Source organism: Eptesicus fuscus, chromosome 7 (assembly GCF_027574615.1).
Source record: "Eptesicus fuscus isolate TK198812 chromosome 7, DD_ASM_mEF_20220401, whole genome shotgun sequence".
Taxonomy (NCBI): domain Eukaryota; kingdom Metazoa; phylum Chordata; class Mammalia; order Chiroptera; family Vespertilionidae; genus Eptesicus; species Eptesicus fuscus.
This window is the reverse complement of record NC_072479.1, coordinates 33,544,376-33,564,352: the sequence shown is the minus strand read 5'-3', so window position 1 is coordinate 33,564,352 and position 19,977 is coordinate 33,544,376. Positions and strand designations below refer to the sequence as shown.

General features: G+C 32.2%; 1 protein-coding gene across 7 annotated transcripts in view; it reads right to left on the bottom strand.

The window, feature by feature from the left end:
- Window positions 1–19,977, bottom strand: part of PPP1R12A (protein phosphatase 1 regulatory subunit 12A) — a 150,478-nt gene that overhangs the window by 38,994 nt on the left and 91,507 nt on the right. For all 7 annotated transcript variants that reach the window (XR_008556573.1, XM_008143815.3, XM_028148616.2 and 4 more), the window contains exons 6-11: window positions 14,418–14,492; window positions 13,703–13,791; window positions 13,390–13,547; window positions 7,360–7,484; window positions 1,641–1,856; window positions 131–225 (exon numbers count right to left, since the gene is read on the bottom strand). Coding sequence is in view for 6 of the 7 variants with exons in the window: in XM_008143815.3 (XP_008142037.2) it covers window positions 131–225; window positions 1,641–1,856; window positions 7,360–7,484; window positions 13,390–13,547; window positions 13,703–13,791; window positions 14,418–14,492 (758 nt within the window). In the remaining variant the exon portion in view is untranslated. The remainder of the gene's footprint in view (window positions 1–130; window positions 226–1,640; window positions 1,857–7,359; window positions 7,485–13,389; window positions 13,548–13,702; window positions 13,792–14,417; window positions 14,493–19,977) is intronic.

The window sequence follows — 19,977 nt, the reverse complement described above, 5'->3', positions numbered from 1 at the left end:
TATTAGGAATACCCTCCCTCTCTTCCCACAACCCATATCCCACATAATTACAACAATGCTCATGCTTTAACTCTCATGCTAGATAATAAAGACTTTATAGGAAAGACAAAGCAAATCATAATGAATCTACCTGTTTTCTTTCTCTTCGATGTCAGATGTACTGGCTAGTCGTCTTGGTATTGTAGGTGCAACATATGCAAGCCTAGTTCCTTTACTATCTTTCTCCTATAAAACAGAAAAAAAACAAAAAAACAAAAGCCACGAGTGAAAATAAATGTGTGATCATTACAGATGCTGCCACGAGTATTTATTTATTTAACAGCCATCACAGTTTATTTTATAGTATTTCCATAGCTAAAATCTAAAATTGATACCTATTAATAGTCAAGTACTATAAGCACTTAAGGACAGCCTGTTCAAACTAATTTTCTTTTCTTTCTCCTTTGATCTAAAATTAGATAGCATTCTAACATAAGAAAAATTCTTCCACATTTTAATGATTCTTCCTAAAACTACTGTAACAGATTAATGTAATGTAGTATCAGAAGGTAAATTATCCTTATGGTTCATTAATTAAGTCCCAATGACTTAACACTTATGTTATATAAGGTACTATCTTGATATTCTACCCTTTAAAATGTAACAATACAATATTCAAAACAAAATTATTTAAATTATATATATCCAACTTTGGTTGAGAGTATTTAAACAATGACACCCATATATATGTTGGAAACAATAGGGCAATAAATTCATAAAAAATAAAAATATTAAAATTACTTGATGCGAAATCCCATTTCTGAATTTCTGATACAATAAAACACTCCTAAACAGAGAGAAAAAACTCTATGGAAAAAAAGTTCAAGCACTAAAAATGCAGTAGAAAATAAATAATCTAACTATATAAAATAACACTGAAGGAACTGGGGTGCATTCCATGTGATGCAATATAATACTGCCTTTCAAAATATAGTTAAAACTACTCATTTAGACAAAATTGCCTGTGATGTATCAGATGGAAAAGCAAGTAAAAAAATTGCAGATACTAGATAAATGCAACATATTCTAGAATAATCACATTCTAGAATAAATGTGTTCCTAAACTTTGGAAAACTTACCTAATAAATAAAATAAACTTGCTGCTTGGTATCTTTTATTGTAAATTCTCAAGTAAGATAAAGGGTTCCTTTATTGAGTGTAGTTTAATCATATGTAATGATTCCATATAGATATTTGTTTAAGGTAGGTACATTTGTATTGACATTAAATCATTAAGTCAGGCCCTAACTGGTTTGGCTCAGTGGACAGAGTGTCGGCCTGCGGACTGAAGGGTCCCAGGTTTGATTCCGGTCAAGGGCATGTACCTTGGTTGTGGGAACATCCCCAGTGGGAGATGTGCAGGAGGCAGCTGATCAATGTTTCTCTCTCATTGATGTTTCTAACTCTCTATCCCTCTCTCTTCCACTCTGTAAAAAAACAAAAACAAACAAACAAACAAAAACCCCCAAAAATCATTAAGTCAGGTGAATTAAGTTGATACATAGATCTAATGATACATAGTAGAAAATCCAAGAGATCTGATGTTCCTAGAAAACAAATCATTAGAGTTTTCATAGAAACCAGATTGTGAAATACATTACCTTTTCTTTATTATCCAAAGAGGAGGAAAGCCTGGGACTTGATGCTGAACGCATAACACCTGCAGTGTCTTTTTCTTTCTGAGCCTCTTTAGATGCTGTGATCTCTGCAAGTGCACCATAACTACCAGTCTTTCTAAGTCCTAACCTCCACGATGCAGGAGACTCATCTTTTCTCTCTTCTTCTTTGGAAGAAATTTTTGTAGCTGAGGTTGGAAACTGTTTTTATTATTAAGGAGAAACAAAAAAGAATTATCAAGACATCATTCTTAAAGCTGGAAATAATAAGTTTACAAAAAAAAAGTTTAAAATTAGTTAATAGTTTCAAGAGTAACCCTTTTACTAAGCAGGTTAATGTCTTAGTCAAAAGTGTAAAGATCTAAAACTTAAAAAGGAATGAACTATCTTTCCAGAAGTTAGATTTAGAAAACACACTCCACACTTTATATCACACAGAAAAATTATGCTGCAAATACAGAGAAAAGAAATGAGCACACCAATAAGGACTTAAAACCATGCATCTTTGGAACCAATATTCATATTAAACTTGTTATGCTGTAACTGAACATAAACCCTTGCACATTGAAATGCCTCACCATAGATTTTTCACCCTTACTGGGCACAAGAACAATGCCAGTTTTGCGCAAGCCCTGCCTCCATGATGCGGGATCTACTGATTCCACCACAGGCATGATAGGAGCAATGAACTCATACTAAAGCCAATTAAAATAAGACAGGTCAAGAGATAGATTGAAAGTATGAAAACAGAAAAGGAACTTATGAAAAAAACAAAACATTTTTCTTTTATAAAATAGTTTTACAATAAGTTAAAACCCAGTTACTGGGTAATAATCCAATCTTTAAAAGTTACTGAAAACAAGTTCCACTTTCAGCATGAAATAAAAGTAAAGAATATAATAAACTTCTAACGCAATCAAAGGCATATAGAGCAGATAATATTATAGAATGTAAATGAACAAACTACTGCACTTCAAATTTTTTAAAATTCATTTATATATTTGGGTTAAAATTTTAAATGTAGCATAATCAATAAAAAAGTAATAAGTGACATCTTCTAGTTACAATTTTTTTCAGTAATATTTTAATATCATAACCTTATATTTACTCTTTGATTTTTCCACTAAACATTAAACATTTTAACTAAAAACTTTTTTTGGTACAAGTATTAATTTCATTTCCAGGGCTTTCCTTCCAACAATCCTAAAAATGAAATATCTGTTATCTTTAACTAGTTCACATCATTAACTTCACTTACAGAAGTTAAACATTCAATCACAGTGAAATAAATATAGATGGTGAATATGCAACTAAATAGTTGCTACAAGCATAGGATATGGCTATTTAAAAAAAAAAATCCTTTCATATTTACTGCCAAAGTTTGCTATAATTAGCAATTTAATAGAGCTTGCTGAAGCACCCAGGATGTCAGAGGGCCACTTCACCAGACAAAACTGTTATAAGATATCTCTGGTACTTCCAGTAGTTAATTCCTATCAATAGGGATGAAAACAGACATATGATACACAACATTCCCCAAAGTGTGTACTGAGGCATTCCAGGGGGCAGAACAAAATCACAGGAGCACTATGGGATATTTTAAAGTTTTGAAAGAAACACAGTAACACCTGTTGGACACTGTACAAACTGTCATTATTAACTTATTTGCACTTAACTACTTAATAAATGAAACAAATAAGTATTTCTTTCCGTCAAGTGACACTGTGAAAAAATAAATTAGTAAGACACTAGGGGCTCCATGGATTGAAAAAGCTCAGGAACCACATGGCAGGCACTGAGGTGACTGGTTATTGATTTCTGAGATTAAAGTCATAGTCCTCTAGAATAGGCGCTGGCAAACTCTTTTCTGTAAAGGGCCAAATTGTAAATTTTAGGCTTTGAGACCACAGAGTCTGTTATAGCTACTCAACTACGTTGTTATAGCACAAAAGCAGTCATAAGGAAATACATAAGTGAAAAATGTGGTTGTGTTCCAATAAAACGTTATGTAGAAACATTGAAATTGGAATTTGTCACAAAATATTCTTCTTTTTATTTCCTTCCCCACAACCATTAAAAAAATGTGGAAGCCATTCTTACTTGTAGGCTATACAAAAGCAGGTAGTGTGGTCCAGCTTAGGTTCACACACCATGGATACCAATCCCTGTCCGTGAACCTCCCCAAAACTGGAAATAAATGTTACTTCTTCATGATAAAATGGTCTGATAGCAGATAACATTTATTGAATGTTGTAACAAAAACAAACATTTAACAAATGTTTATTGGTGTCAGGCCCTAAGCTAAGTGCTTCACAGGGTTATCTCATTTAATTCTCACAACCACCAAATGAAATACTATTACTATTGTAGAGTTGAGAAAAATGAGGCAGTATTATAAATTCTGAAATAAGTATTTGTTGCACTATAATGACTGACATACTTCCATTCTGCCCAACATGAATTTGCTTTTAAGTTCTGGTGTATATATTCAAAAGCACCTTTCAATTTTATTTGAAATATAAAGGAACCCCTCTAAAATACTCACCTATACCCACTCCCTGAAACTCTTATTTTAACTTTAATGATAGGGCACTATTTTGATTTTCCTACTCTTCGGATCAGTCCCCCCTTTTTATCTTTTTGTCATTCTTGTAATTATCAAGTTTCCTGCAACATAAGTACTCCAAGAGTTTATTATCAGATCTCCCATGTTCTCTTTCCAGTTTCTTCTGGTGGTTGGGTATAGGGTATTGTCTACTTCTTCAAGCTAAATATTAATTGCATTCAGCTTATTCTTCAATTTGTTACTCTCTAGCTCAGTCTGACTTTTAAATTCCCATTCTTGATTATCCCTGAATTTCTATTTACCTTTAAAAAAACACACAACACAACTTGTGATAGTTCATATATCTTACCATTTAATTTGGGGATCTATATTACTTGAATGAGCCTTAAATCAATATGATTTTAATCAATGGTTTGTTCTTTGAATGGTTGCTAATACTGTAGATAATCTTACTGAGGACTATACAAAATGAAGGTGTGGTATCAAACTTCAGGTTGAAACAAACTTAAGAAAAACTATAATACTAAATTGAAGTACATAAAGTAGTACTGAACATAATAAGAGGCTTTAAAAATCATAACTAATGATAAAAAGATCACACCAACCATTAAAAAATAACACTTCAAATTTTTTGTACACTATGAATTTACTGCTTTGAATAAAATTTGTCTATTAAACCTTAAAAAAAAGACTGAAACAATATAATCTTTAAATTAGGTTATGATGCTTGAAATTGAGAAATCGAATTTCTAAATATCAAGTATAGAAGCAAATATTTATCAGATTAATTTAATTACAAAATCAGAATTCTGAATAAAAATTATATAAGCAAGTAGGTTATTAGCTCACTAATCTAACAGAGTTATTGTTTGCTTTTAATTAGGGTAGTTGGCGTAAAACAAGAAGTAAACTGCCATAAATCTGGGGCTATGCTTGAGAAAAATACAATTAATCACAAAAAAAAAAAATTACAATTATCTATTGTAATTATTTGACTCTGGTAAGAAAGACATGGCTTAGCCAAGTACTCAAAAGAATGACAGCCAGTTTAATGGCCAACTATTCCAAGGGGATGGAGCTTTGGGGGAACTTTTGATAATCCACATTCTAACAAACAATAAATCAAAAGAGCTAAAGTTTAGTATTCATTGAAGAAGTATATAGAGGTTATAGAATTAAATAAAACTTTAGTTAAAGCAGCTTGTGGTGACACTAGTTATATATGGCATGATAACCAAATTCTCCAGAAGCAGCTGGAGAATTCCATTTGAAAGCATATATAATTTTAATCATATGAACATGGGATCTAGCTGAATTCAAGAAACCCTTAGTTCTAGACTGCAGAAGGTTAAGACAACTACTCATTCATATAGTTTCCTGATACTCAAACTGTACAAGTGAAATCCATACATTTCTACCACTAACAATTCACATTATTGATTTCCTTAGGGAAAGTTGTAGAAGAGGATTATTACTAACAGTATAGATTTTTAAAAAATTCTCTACTTCATGATTTTAAAAGATTCACATTTTGACCACTTGGAGCCAAGTCCAAAGATTAGCAAGACTAACACTATGATAAGAAACACTATAGGGATTTTAACATCAGTCCTCAAACCCATGCAAATCAAATAATGTCAGACAAGCAACAAAATAAAAAATCCAAAGGCAGAGAATGACAGCTACAATCCCTTAGTGCACCCTTGATTTGAAAACAAAACAAAACACAAAACAGTTAGGAAAACATAACTGTAACCAGGAGGGAAACTGGGGAAATCTTGAGTATGGTCTGCACATTAGTGAATGTAGATAATAGTATTATATCAAAGTTAAATTTCCTAAGTATGATAATTTTAGTGTGGGAGTGAAAGATAATGACTTTGTGCCTATGAGATACTCAAGTATTTACAGCCAAGTGTTATACTGACTGTAACCAATTCTTAAATGGTTCCACAAAAAAGGTATGTGTGTGAGTTTGTGCATCTGTGCGTGAGTGTTTGTGTTTATATACGAAGTGGTACATGAGTATACTCCTTAAAGATAAGTAAGGGCTGGTGGAAAAGAAGTCTTTGAAAACAGATAAGTAGGTAAAAAACAACAACACAGAACTCTTAATCTTAAATTTGGGTTTAAATAGGTACAGGTTCTGGAGTAGAGGGAAAATAAAGTCTTTAAAAAGATGAACACACTAGTTAAAAAGCACTGTTTGGTGAGAAAACAAGAAGGACAAAGAACAAATGGAGAACAGAATAAGGGAGAAGAGGAAGAAATGATTAACATTTTGGGAGCTTTAGTTACTAGCCAGACTCTCAACCAAAGATTACAATGTTAACTTACTTATTTTAATTATTGTTTATATATACACTAGAGGCCTGATGCACGAAATTCGTGCAAGAGTAGGCCTTCCTTCCCCCGGCTGCTGGCACCGGCTTCCCTCTGGCACCCGGGACCCGGGCTTCCCTCCCGCCGGCAGGCATCTGGGACCCCAGCTTCCCTTGCAGCCCCGGCTTCACCCGAAAGGACGTCTGGTCTAATTAGCATATTATGCTTTTATTATTATAGATATCTTTTTTTTTTTTGACAGGTAAAGAAGATAGCAACTCACTCAAGGCATAAACTTAAAACAGGTGGGGTCAGGAGCTAATCTCTGATTTATCATCAAAGATCATGCTTTTTTCTGGTATGCCGTACTTGCATGCTTAGTGCTTTGTATTGAGTTAGAAAATCTAGATTCTAGTTTTCTCATTGACTTGTGGTAGTACTTTTTGTGCTTACTTTAATGTTCATGTAAAACTACAAAAATGCACCTTTGCCGAACAGAGATATATGATAAAAAAAAAATCTGTTTCTCAGTTTCAACTGAAATAAAAACTACCATGATTATTAATTTTCATATGAAAAGTTTAATCTTTCCACCATTTATTTCTGGTAACTATTAACTATAATATCAACTGCAAAAAGCATTAAAATATAATGATTCAGAGGAAATCTAGTCAAATTAAAGAAAAATATATTCTTACTCCAAACCTTAAATATTTTTGGGATAAATTATAAAAATTTAGAACTGTCTTAATGTGTTAACCTAAATGGTATTTAAACAGAAGATATGCATTTTTAGCAAACATAATTTTGGCTTACCTTTTTTATAGGTGATGTAGGTGTGGCCTGACCAGATGGCACAGTAGGTGTTGTAACAGCTACAGGAGCTGCTTGTGTACTAGAAGTATTGGCATTAGTTACAGAAGCCATGGGTTTTGTCTTATCTATTTTAATAAAAAAAAAGGAAGAACATTAAGAGTCCAGATTCTATATGAACTTGGTTTCAATGGCTGGGAAAATACAATTTCATATTCCATTTTTGTTTAAGGCTTTGTTAATTTAAAGTCTTGTTCCACTATTATTATCCCTTTTAACAAGTAAATTTTTAACTGAGTTTCTAGAAATGTCTCAATATATATGTTAAAGTAAATAACATGAAAAATACAACAAAACTTCAAAAAATAAAAAAGCATAAATAGAATCTGACTTTTGTACTTTTAACATATGAAAATTTAAAACATCTTTTAAATTAATATTTAAAACTTGAATGCATAAGTTCAATGTAACTAAAAATATTACAAGAGCTGTGCAATTTTTTAATGTTTAAAAAACTTATATATCTAAAGCTGATATTCTTTATTCCAGAAATCTAGAAGTGCTTTTTGTCAATAATCAGCTTAGATTCCTGACAAAAAGTATGCTTCAAATGTCATAAAAAACATGCCTTTTCATCCCTAAAATGTTAAATGGGCATATCAGGTAAAATGTCTTTTCACAATGTATCAAGACAATTTCTAACTAGTAATGAATCACTTAGAGAAAGATTTTTGAAAATATTAGAAAAATCAATCTGATGATAGAAAAAAATCCAGATTGTATTTGAACATATAAATCAGACTGGCTTTTACCAAAATGGTCACATACAATTTAAATCTTTAAATTAACTGTAATTTATAAATGAACTAGAAAAGTTACTTTCCAAATGGTCAAAGGTCATTTTATCTAGTTTTAAAGTATTCCTCTGGTTTCAAAATGGGGTAGGACTTTGAGTAAGAAGTACAGTGCTTTCAAGCCTTATGAAATACTCAATTTCATTATACAGTCGGTCCTCGGGTTATGTTGGAAATCCGGAGATCCGTTTCTACGGCGCGACGTAATGCGATTTTCGCCGTAAGTCAGAACCCACGTACATTACATAAGCACCTATGTCACTCACATGGAGCACATACATAGCAGTAATGAAGTGAAACAGTAAAAAAAAATTTAAAAGAAAGATAACAATTCCTGACCTTTACTTGTGGTAAATAAATAATAAAAAACATAAAGCACCTATGTACATACGTCGAAATGACGGAACTTTTTTTTTTATAAATAAATGGGAGATAGTGACGTAACCATGAAACGACATACATTGAGTCCGATGTAACCTGAGGACTGCCTGTACTACCTTATTCCCTCCTTTAGATCATCAGCTTTCCAAAAAAAACTTCCATCTTATCATTATTGTATGCTGTTATACTTTTAAGTAGACTTTGGGGCAAGTATAGACATCCCACCAACAATCTGAATTTGCAATGATTCATTCACTTCTATTTGTAACTACAAAAACATTCATAAGATGTTAATAAGTTGAAAAGCATATCTCAAACTATACCCAAGGACATGGTCAAACTGTCACATTTGAAAACTACTATAACCTTAGGTTTTCAAATAAACTCAATCAGCTAGACTCAGTCCAGTAAAATTTATTTTCATTGTTAACTAATACCTCTTTTCCTTCAACAGAAGCTAAGCTTATCAGCACAGTTAAATACAAATCATGAATAATCTAATTAGCCCATCTTCCTAGAAAATAATCCATTTAAATGGAGCAAGTAATTCAACAAATATTTGTTGTCTCCAAACTGCAAGTACTGTCTAGGTCCTGCGAATGTATCAGTCAATGAAAAGACAAACTATCTTATTTGCACAGAGTTTACAGTCTAGTCGAATACATAAATAATAAAAGATAAAATTCAACAGATTTTTCTTTTCGCCCTATTTGCTTTTGGTTTAAAAATTTGTTTCTTATCAGTGAAATATACAAATCAAAGAATGTATATGCATGTATGTAAACATTTATGGTTTAAGAATAATGAAACAAACTCCAGGTGTCTACTATCTAGCTTAAGTAAACATTATTAATATTGCTGAAATCTTTCTATCCATTTGATTTCAATGAAGAATGAAAAATTTCCAAGTCCTAGTGGAAAAAAAACCTAAAAGCAAAAATATAACTCCCTTCTCATTCCCTCAACTACTTCTCAAATTTATAAATTATTTGAAAGGAAATTATACTTTTGGTTAAGTTCTTATTTTCATCTGATTTATAAAAAGAATACCAATTTAAAAACTGGTTTAATACATAATTTGTGAAAGAAAATTCAGCAAAATAGTTATTTTACGTCAAAGAATTTCCCAAGAACATAACCATACAAAAAGTAGAAAAAAGAAACAGTTTAGAAATTGTCAAATCAAGCTGTAGCTCTACAGGGAAATGGTTACTTTCTTAAGCTTGCCAAATAAAAGTAAGATAAAGTCTTGTTGATATTAAAAGAGAGAGAAGGAGCCACACAGCATTTACATGGATTAATTCTTGAGATAGAGTCAAATTTTCCTGGCACCACTCACTATTAGCAACAGGAAGAACAAAATTATCATAGTACAATGCTTCAGAGGAACATTTAAACTTAGCTCAGTGAGAAACTAAGCAGAGAGTGATTGGTATGCTTAAGCCCCAAACAAGGAACTGATACAATACAATTTGATGATAATCAGTTCTATTTATATTTATAGAATAGTAGAGTTTAAAGAACTGTCCAGATCATCAAGTCAGATTCTTCTCATTTTACAAGCAAGGAAATTTCAACCAAAAGAGGTCAGGAAAATTGCTATTCAGTGGCAAGACAGCCTATATCTGTCTTTTGTTTGTTTTAAATAGCGCCTCAATGCCTACCATTGAACAGTGAAGTATATAGAAGGGACCGATTTAAAAATATATATATCAAAAATCTCTTTGAGATGCCTGGATTTTCAGTTCTTAAATTCTACCATGAGTAGTAAAAGACTTGACAAATTAGGAGATCTGGGTGCTAGTCCTGGCTTTTTTGTTCACATGTGCATATAATCTAATTCCTAATTATATGTTTTACTATAGATTGGGGGCCAAGGCATGTTGCACAAGGAGATTAACTACATAAAAAAAATAAAATTATGTACTTACAAAAATAAATGGGACAATTTAAATTTAAATGATATTGTTTCATCTCGAACATGAGAAATAGCACAAATTTAAATGAAGTGATATTAGGTTGATATGTATATTGATCATATTTAAATCAATAGTGTAGAATTTTATACATTATATGAAAACCAACACATAAAGCAATTGACTACTATACAGTACCCATATAAAGCAGGTATTAGAACCATGATTTTAGAGAAATCTGAAATTAAATAAATCAACCACACCTACAATTACATGCATGAATCAGTCCATGTTCTTAAATATTGTGCATGCTGATTCTTATAATTTTTTAAATTTATTGATGTTTTACAGAGAGGAAGAGAGAGGGATAGAGAGTTAGAAACATCGATGAGAGAGAAACATCGATCAGCTGCCTCTTGCACACCCACCACTGGGGATGTGCCCACAACCAAGGTACATGCCCTTGACCGGAATTGAACCTGGGACCCTTGAGTCCGCAGGCCGACGCTCTATCCACTAAGCCAAACCAGTTTCGGCTGATTCTCATAATTTGCTTTTATAATTAGAAACATTTTAATTAGCATGTTATAGAAATAAATTATAATATTCAATGACTACCTGTTGCTTTAGCTTCCAATTTTACCCACATTACTGTCTCACCAAGGCAAAAGGTGTACTTACCTAACCAGCAATGTGACAGCAATAAATAAATAAAAATTAAGCCCTAAGTGACAAGAATGTGTATATATATATATATATATATATATATATATATATATATTATACACCTACATATACATATATATGAACTCTGTGTATTACTGAAGAATAATTTACTTGTACGTAAGTAAATCTTTCTTAAAGAAAAAAAAAAGGAGAGGGGATCCAAAGCAAATCACCTGTCAACAAAGCTAGTCTGTATCTGTTTAGCAACATCGTTTTTAATGGGAAACATGTTCCTCGACATGTGTTAAACTTTAGCGTCTCCCATTTTCTTTTCTTTTAAAAAAATATATATTTTATTGATTTTTTTACAGAGAGGAAGGGAGAGGGATAGAGAGTTAGAAACATCGATGAGAGAGAAACATCGATCAGCTGCCTCCTGCACACCCCCTATTGGGGATGTGCCCGCAACCAAGGTACATGCCCCTGATCGGAATCGAACCCGGGACCCTTCATTTTGCAGGCCGACGCTCTAGCCACTGAGCCAAACCGGTTAGGGCCCATTTTCTTATATGAAATACTTTGTTGAGTAAAAATAAAGTGATTCAAAACTATTATTGTTTCTAGAAGAGATATGGGTAGTATAAGAAATTCTAGGGTTTCATTTTGTGTTTACCAATGACCAAACTGGTTTTGATAATGATGACAGATTTTTCAGTGACTAAAAATCTTACTATAAATGGTATATTTTTTTCTGAGAAAGTTATATTAAAACATTAGGTTATACAATTCAAAGACTGTCAAATGGAATCTCATGCTATTCAGAAGTTTTGAGTGATTAACTGATATAGAATAAGATAATAAATGTTAATTAATAAAAGCAATTTGGTAAAATCTACAAAAATGTGTGTGAGAGAAAAAATACAGAAACAATTTCCTTGACTATATAAAGGAAAAGAATGTAAACTGTTATGGCAGCATTGGTAAAGCAATTTGGTAGCATCTATGAAAATTGAAAACATGACTAACTAATATCTGGTGACGGATGATTTGACTTTGGGTGGTGGGCACAAAATGCAATATATAGATCTTGTATCATAGAAATGTACACTTGAAACCTATATAACCCTATTAACCATGTCACCCCAATAAATTTAATTTAAAAATAAACTAACAAAATAAATAAAGAAAATGTGACTATTATTTCAATTTTAAAGTATATCTACTAGAGAATCTCTTGCACTTATACACAAGGAGGCAATTACACAAATGAATACCGCAGCATTATTTGCAACAACAAAAAAATGGGAATAAGGTATGTATTTATCAGAAGGGAAATGGATGTATTTAATGAATATTATATAGCAACTACGGGGTTAAGTTATATAGATAAAGATATAGATATGAACAAATCTAAAAAATACAACATTTGAGTAAAACAAAGCAAGTTGCATAACAATTCCTAGAGGGTAAAAATAAAAACAAAGAACAACCTTATAATTACTTTGTATTATTTCTGAATGTACATGTAAGATAAGAGTATAAAAATGGACTAGAAGATTACAGAAAGAAGTCATGATAGTAACTGCCTTTGGAAAGAAAGGAAAGGGATGTAGACTAGGGTATATAAAGAAGACAACTATAATGTTTTAATTTTATTAAAAGAAAAATTTAAAGCAAATATAGCTAAATGTCAACAGTTAAGTCTTGGTAGTTAAAATATGAATGTTTATTATACTTTTACCATCTTTAAAATTTCTCAAAGTAAATTTCCCTACACTCTGACAAGAAAGTAGGAGTGTAAGGAAATCTTGATTCATTTCCAACTTTCTAAAATTTTACTATATCTTGGGTAATATTTGGGATGCTGCTGGGACCTGCTTCTGGACTTTAGGGCCTCAGAAAATAATAAGACCATTGTTGAATTACTGTAAGTCCATTTAGACCTTATCTACAACATCCTAAGGGAGAGTTAGAAGTCTCTTTACTGTCAAACCTAAAAAGGTAAGAAAGAGACAGAGGTGGACAGGAGCCTCCAGGTAATTAGGAAAAAAAAAAAAAGATCACAACTATACTCCCTGAAAGGTAATTTACTGGCTTGGTAAGTATCCAAACAAGTAGCAAGTAAGTCTGAAAAGTTGCATAATTACTTAACACTTGATCTCAACTTAACACGACTAAAAAAATCATTGAAAATCCTTTTATCCTTCAAATTTTACCTGTTTCAGCTTCTGATTCTGAATCATCTTCCTCATCTTCTTCACTAGAGCAGCTAGATTCATCTTTCTTTCCTTCTTCTTCATCATCAACCTTTTCTTGTTCCAGAGATTCAATACGGGATGCATTTTTCTCTGGCTCTATAATCAATGTCTCTTTGCTGTGAAAGGAAAACAGCTTTCAAATAATTATAAGCACAAAAGGTCAAAATACATAATTTTCCCCCAGACATACAAAATTTAACAATCATGCCTGTGGCCAGCATGCCAACTCATTCATAACAATAACGAAACCTACTTTTAATACTTTACTTACTTTTTAAAGGTCTTCTGTGACTGATTATTATCCATATTAGCTGTTGATTCAATTAGTGGAGATTTCTTCTCCCGTTTTTCACTATGGAGCTTTATGAAAGTTATGCAAAGGAAAATAAGAATACTATTAAAATAATATTAATTAGTAACATACGAAATTTAAAATAATAAGATAGTTTTCCAAACACTAAAGACAACCAAAATAAAACAAATAAAATATTTAAGTTGTACCTAAAAAGGGTTTAGGTAAAGAATAAAAAAGACAAGATAATTAAAAAACTCCATGAATTTGGATTCTCTTAGATTCCTCTCAACTTTATTTCACTAAAAAGTCAGGGCCCAATCACCACACAGGATGTCTGATAATATTTTACTTAAAAATCTGTTTCCTAGTAAGATCACCCCTTGCTTATCCAGGGCCTGCTATTTGAGAAATCTGAGATTTTATAGCCTCTACTTTCTAATTAAATTAGAATATGTTATTATTTAGGACATATACATTATAGAAGGATTCATTTTGTGAAGGGGAATTTAGAAATATAGGGCTAAGCAACACAGGCAAACACAACACTACTTCGTTCTCTTTCACTGTCATTTTAGTTTGATGGCCAGAAAGCATAAAACATCACAATAATTTTTTTTTTATCTATCTGAAATTCAAAGCTATTAAGAGAATTCACTAATGTAGACAATTTTTAGACAGTCATCAAACATACCAGATTTTGTTTCTTTTGCAATTCTTCTAAATATCCTAAAATGTCTTCATCAGCTACATCAAAGGCTGTCTGGCCCTAGGTAGGAAACAAGGGGGGGTGGTAATGGCATAAAGTCAATAAATTATAAAATGCATTTGGTGATTCTGTATGATTATACAGAAAAAAGGTAACTATTTTATGGTAGTTATAAAACATAGTATACATAACTCAAAGGAGATGTATGAGAAATCCATGTGAGAGAGAAGTAGCTGATACACCTTTCCTTACTTTTTTGTAACAATTTTATATTCACATACTATACAAATCACCCATTTAAACTATACAATTCAATGGTTGTTATTTTTAGTATATTCATACAGTTTTACAACACAATCAACTTTAGAACATTATGATCACCCAAAAAAGAAAAGACAAACCCATTAGCAGTCACCTCCCCACTTAACCATCCCCAACTCCTAGCCTGAGGCAACCACTAATCTACTTTCTGTTAGTATGGATTTGCCTATTCTGAGCATTTCATATAAATGGAATCACACAATATGTGATCCTTTGACTGGCTTTTTTCACTCTGTATGTTTTCATGGTTCATCCATGCTGTAGCATGTTTCATTTCTTCATTTCTTTTTATTGCTGAATAAAATTCCATTGTATGACACACCACATTTGCTAATCTATTCATGAGCTGATGAACATTTACTTTTGTTTTCTGCTTTTTGCTATATATAATGAATAAGACTGCTGTGAATATTTGTGTCCAAGTTTTTGTTTGGACATCTGTTTTCATTTTCTTGGGTGTATAGTTTATGAGTGGAATGACTGGGTCATGTGATAACTCTACGTTTAACCTTTGGAAGCCTTATTACTTTTTGATTCCTCTACAAAAATTAACACATTTCTTAGAGTAATAAAATTTAAAAATATATTTCAAAACTGCTTGAAGTTCAGCCTGCCACAGGTATGGCTTAGTTTAAAAAAATCAATCCAAATGAACATCTGTCAATATATTTTTATTCAGTGTGGAAAAGAAAATTTAAAAGAGTTGCTAACTAAATACAGGATTTTTCCTGCTGCCTGCATTAGTCCTTATAATAACCCTACTGGTACAAGTTTCCAACATGCCAAAAGGTTCATTATTTATAATATATTCTACCCTATACATTAGCCAGTGTATGATTCTTTCTTAGAAAACATTTAACTTTTTTCAACTAGAAATCACTCTGAAAGGAAACTCAAATTTCTTTTATAACAGGTGTCCTCAAAGCCACACCAAAGCCAGACGGATAGATAATGACACAAATTCTTCCATTTAAAGCAAACAAAATTACAATCCTCAATTCTATTCTATTAGCAGGGTGTTGACATCTACTTAGATAGGAATTACATTTCCCAACACTATGAAATGAAATATAAGCTATTCAATATTTGAGCTAGTTTTTCCACTGTCTATTTATAAAAGATATGGTTTACAACATATATCTTAAAAATGCATAAAATGCTTCTTAATTACAATAGGGGAATGTATGACATTTAAAATTTATAAGATTGAAGAACACTTTTATATCTGCCTTTTCTTATTAGGAAGTCTTCCCACTAGGAAATTAAGAGGCAATCTATCTTTCCCACCTCATTCAAATGTTTTAGCTTTAATAAATCTTTTTTCCCCATTTCCACCTTGAGTATTAAATGCTGAGAATTAAATTCCTAAAGAATAAAGGGCTTTGAGACAAAACAACTGGCTCAAAATTACAAAGTGACTTTTAGATTAGCCATACATGTTAATCCCCGTTTTGTTATACCATACTCTCTCTGTATGATTAGATCTGTAATATTACATATGCTGTATTTGCTAAGCAAACTGTGTTCAAGATCATGTTATTATGTGGAAATATCTCACTGGTTTCTTTTTAAGTATTATTTTAAGCATTTATCAACCTTTCTCATAAAGAAATACCGCACCTTGATCATTTTTAAAAATTGTAATAAAATTTTAGCAGTAATTAAGTACAATGCGGTTATTTTAGAACCAAGGAATTTTCTTTTATAAGAATAAGAAACAGGATCACCTTACTAACCTTTCTTTTTACTTTCTCCCTTAATAATCGAGTCTACTTCACAAACAGCAGCTGATAGAGAATAAAAACTAGAGTAAAATGTAGGCCATAAACACTGAGAAGTTTCTAATTTTAAAGAGCAAACCCATTAACTTAACTCAATAACTTAACCATTATCTTTAAACAATAACTAAAACAGTTTTGAAGCCTAACCAACTGTAACTACTATAAGGCTACAATGCTTCATTAATAGGGTACTAAAAAGTAGGGCATATAAGCAGTCACTCAAAGCAACCAGGAAACTATTGGGGAGGGCACAATGCTTAAACAAATCAGTTCACTACATCTGTAAATTACTAGAGCCACTGTTTAACTGTACAGTCTCTTCATTCTTCCTTCCACATTTACTCTAACTGAATTGCCTTTGCAGGTATGATCTTTCTTTATCTTTACAACAGTGAAGTAGTCAGGACAAGCATTATTATGATTCCCATTATACAAATGAGGAAACTCAGGCTCTGAGGGTATGGCATTTGCCCAAGGTCATGCAGTTAATGAAGAGAAAGTGGGAAAAGAATCTGTCTCTACAGCTATATTATCTTTTCAGAAAATAAGAATAAGCTCAGAGCCCTAACCGGTTTGGCTCAGTGGATAGAGCGTCGGCCTGTGGACTGAAGGGTCCCGGGTTCGATTCCAGTCAAGGGCATGTACCTTGGCTGCGGGCACATCCCCAGTAGGGAGTATGCAGGAGGCAGCTGATTGATGTTTCTCTCTCATCGATGTTTCTAACTCTCTATCCCTCTTCCTTCCTCTCTGTAAAAAAATCAATAAAATATATTAAAAAAAAAAAAAGAATAAGCTCAGATAAAATCAGGAAAAACAATCCTTGTGTCCATTAATAACAGCAGCAGTTTTGTTATTCATCTAAATCTTTATAATGACAGCTATTAAAGTTAAACAGTTGTCTACTAATGATTGTAATACCGCATTCAGAGAAAATTCCAACTATAAAGGCACCATAGTTAATATTTGGGTACATTCTAGTAAAATAATTCTTTTAATTAGTTAAGGAAGCAAAATAAAAACTTTTCTATTTAAAATCTGTATCAGAACTTATAGTAATTTAAAATGACAGCAAATGTGTTTTGAGTTTGCAAAAATTAAAGAAACAAGACTAAATTTCTAAATATAATTTGAGCACATTTCTCCCATTTTCACAGAGAAAAACTTTTTAATCTTTCTCTAGATTTTCCATATTATACATTTCCCCAAATTAGGTTTTCTATTAAAGGATTTATCTAAACTCTCTGAAAGTACCTTTACATTTTTGGATATAATTTAAAAAAGAAATTTAGTGAAAAAATTCAATATACAAGTATTGAAGAAACTATCAAATGACAAGATAAATTCATATAGGCAGGCTTACACAATTAAGACTAATTTGTTTTGATTGAATATGAAGTATGACATGTTATTTTAAAATGTCACCAATGAAAAGAGAGACAGCCTAAGTCACATAGGCAAAATTGTAAATAAATAAAAAGCTTGTATTTGGTTATATTTATGCCACAAAAGCCTTCAAAATCCTATGTATATTATGCAGCCCCTTCCTATTAAATCTTAATATTTTAAGAGAAAAATATTTGAATAAAAATTTAAAAATCATATTTTTACAACTTATGAGTCAGTATCTCATAAAACAAATGAGAACTCAAAAACTAAGAAAAGTTGCAGAAAAACTTAGCAGACTAAAAGGAAACCATTATTAGGGCATTATGAAAATTACTCAATTTCTCTGATTATGTTCGTCCTGAATTTGCAAAACTCAGATAACAACTTCATATAGTTGTTAAAAGGCTAGCATTGTCTTAAATAAGCTGAAAACCAAAAAATTCTAAGGAATTATGAGCACAATTCTCTTAAGATCAGATAAAGATCTACTAAAGTGATAAAATGAGGAGATAAGGTATTAAAACATACCTTAATACATTAAAAAAGGTGACCCAAGGAACTGCTAGCATAGTAATATAGAAACAAGAGAAAGCAAAAATGATTATTTAAATTATTTGAGAGAGAGAGAGGAATGAGAGGGAGAGAGAGAAACACTGATGTAAAAGAGAAACAGAGATTGGTTGCCTCCTATACACGCCTTGAATATGGAGCAAACCCGAAACCTGGGTATGTGCCCTGACCGGAATCCAACTCGCCACCCTTCAGTTTACAGGATGATGCTCAACCAACTGAAGCCACACTGGCCAGGGCCAAAATTATTTTATATGCAGTTTTTTTTCCTAGAGCATAATTATAAATTAAACGGCATAGGAATTAGACAATGATAGAACAGATGCAAGATAAAATGACTTTTTCTCATACATACTATATAATGTGCATGTTTTAGAGCAAAACAACATGTTTAAAGTAGGAAGTGTTGTAACTTTTTTGGAAAACCATTTCAAGCGATAAGCTTTTCTCTTCTGGTCCTTAAATGGAGGCCATTATCACTGAATAAACCAGTATCAGCACTTGCCTTGTCAGTGGACAAGTGGCTTATGGGGGCACAATTTGGGATACAGGAATGCAGAACAGAGATCAGAAGGTAACAGATATTCATTTGCTAATTTCTCCAGAAAAATACCAACTGCTGAGGGGAATTTCTACACGGGAGAGTAATATGAATTGTCAAGCTAAAATTAGCTGGCCTTTAACTTAAAATTAAATAGTATCAATATGTATTCGTCTTCTATTGCTGATTACAAAACAGAAAACTGTTATTTTAAAAATAGACAAAGCAAGTTATCAAGTTTTGATAAAAATTTAGATTGAAGACACTTATTTATAAGGGCAAACCTATACTTACAGATGTATCATTTTCAAACATTTTTTATCCTGACTTTCCTGCCGATTTTCACCACTTCCTATGATTTTCTTGCCTGCACATTTCTTACTTAAAGTAATTTATAAATACATATATGAAATACTCCAGAAAGAACAAAGAAGTTCAGAGGGCTTCTCTATTTTTTTATGTCAGCAACTAGGACATGAATCTGCACTACTACCTCAACCTACAAACACTCGTGGGAAAATCTTGGGTATGTATATCTCTTCCCTTTGCAGATCCCCAGTTAGAACATGCAGTTACTAGAGTAACAGTACAAGCACCCGTATTTAATGAACACAATAGAATTAGATGTACCCATCTGGACAACGAAAGATGAGATCATTTTAGGAACATATACTAAGTAATCCTCTCTAATAAAAAGATAATATGCAAATTAACCATCACTCTGCTACACAAGCCACACCCACCAGCCAATCAGGGCGAGTATGCAAATTAACCCCAGCCAAGATGGCTACCATTGGGTTTCCCCGGCAACAGAAGAAGCCAAGCTTTCCACACACTCTGGTGGGCCCAGGCTGCCACTCAAGGATACAAAGTTTCAATTATAGAAATGGCGGCAGCCATGGATTAGCAGAAGGCTTGGCTCCGCTCCAGGCTACAAAGTTTCAAT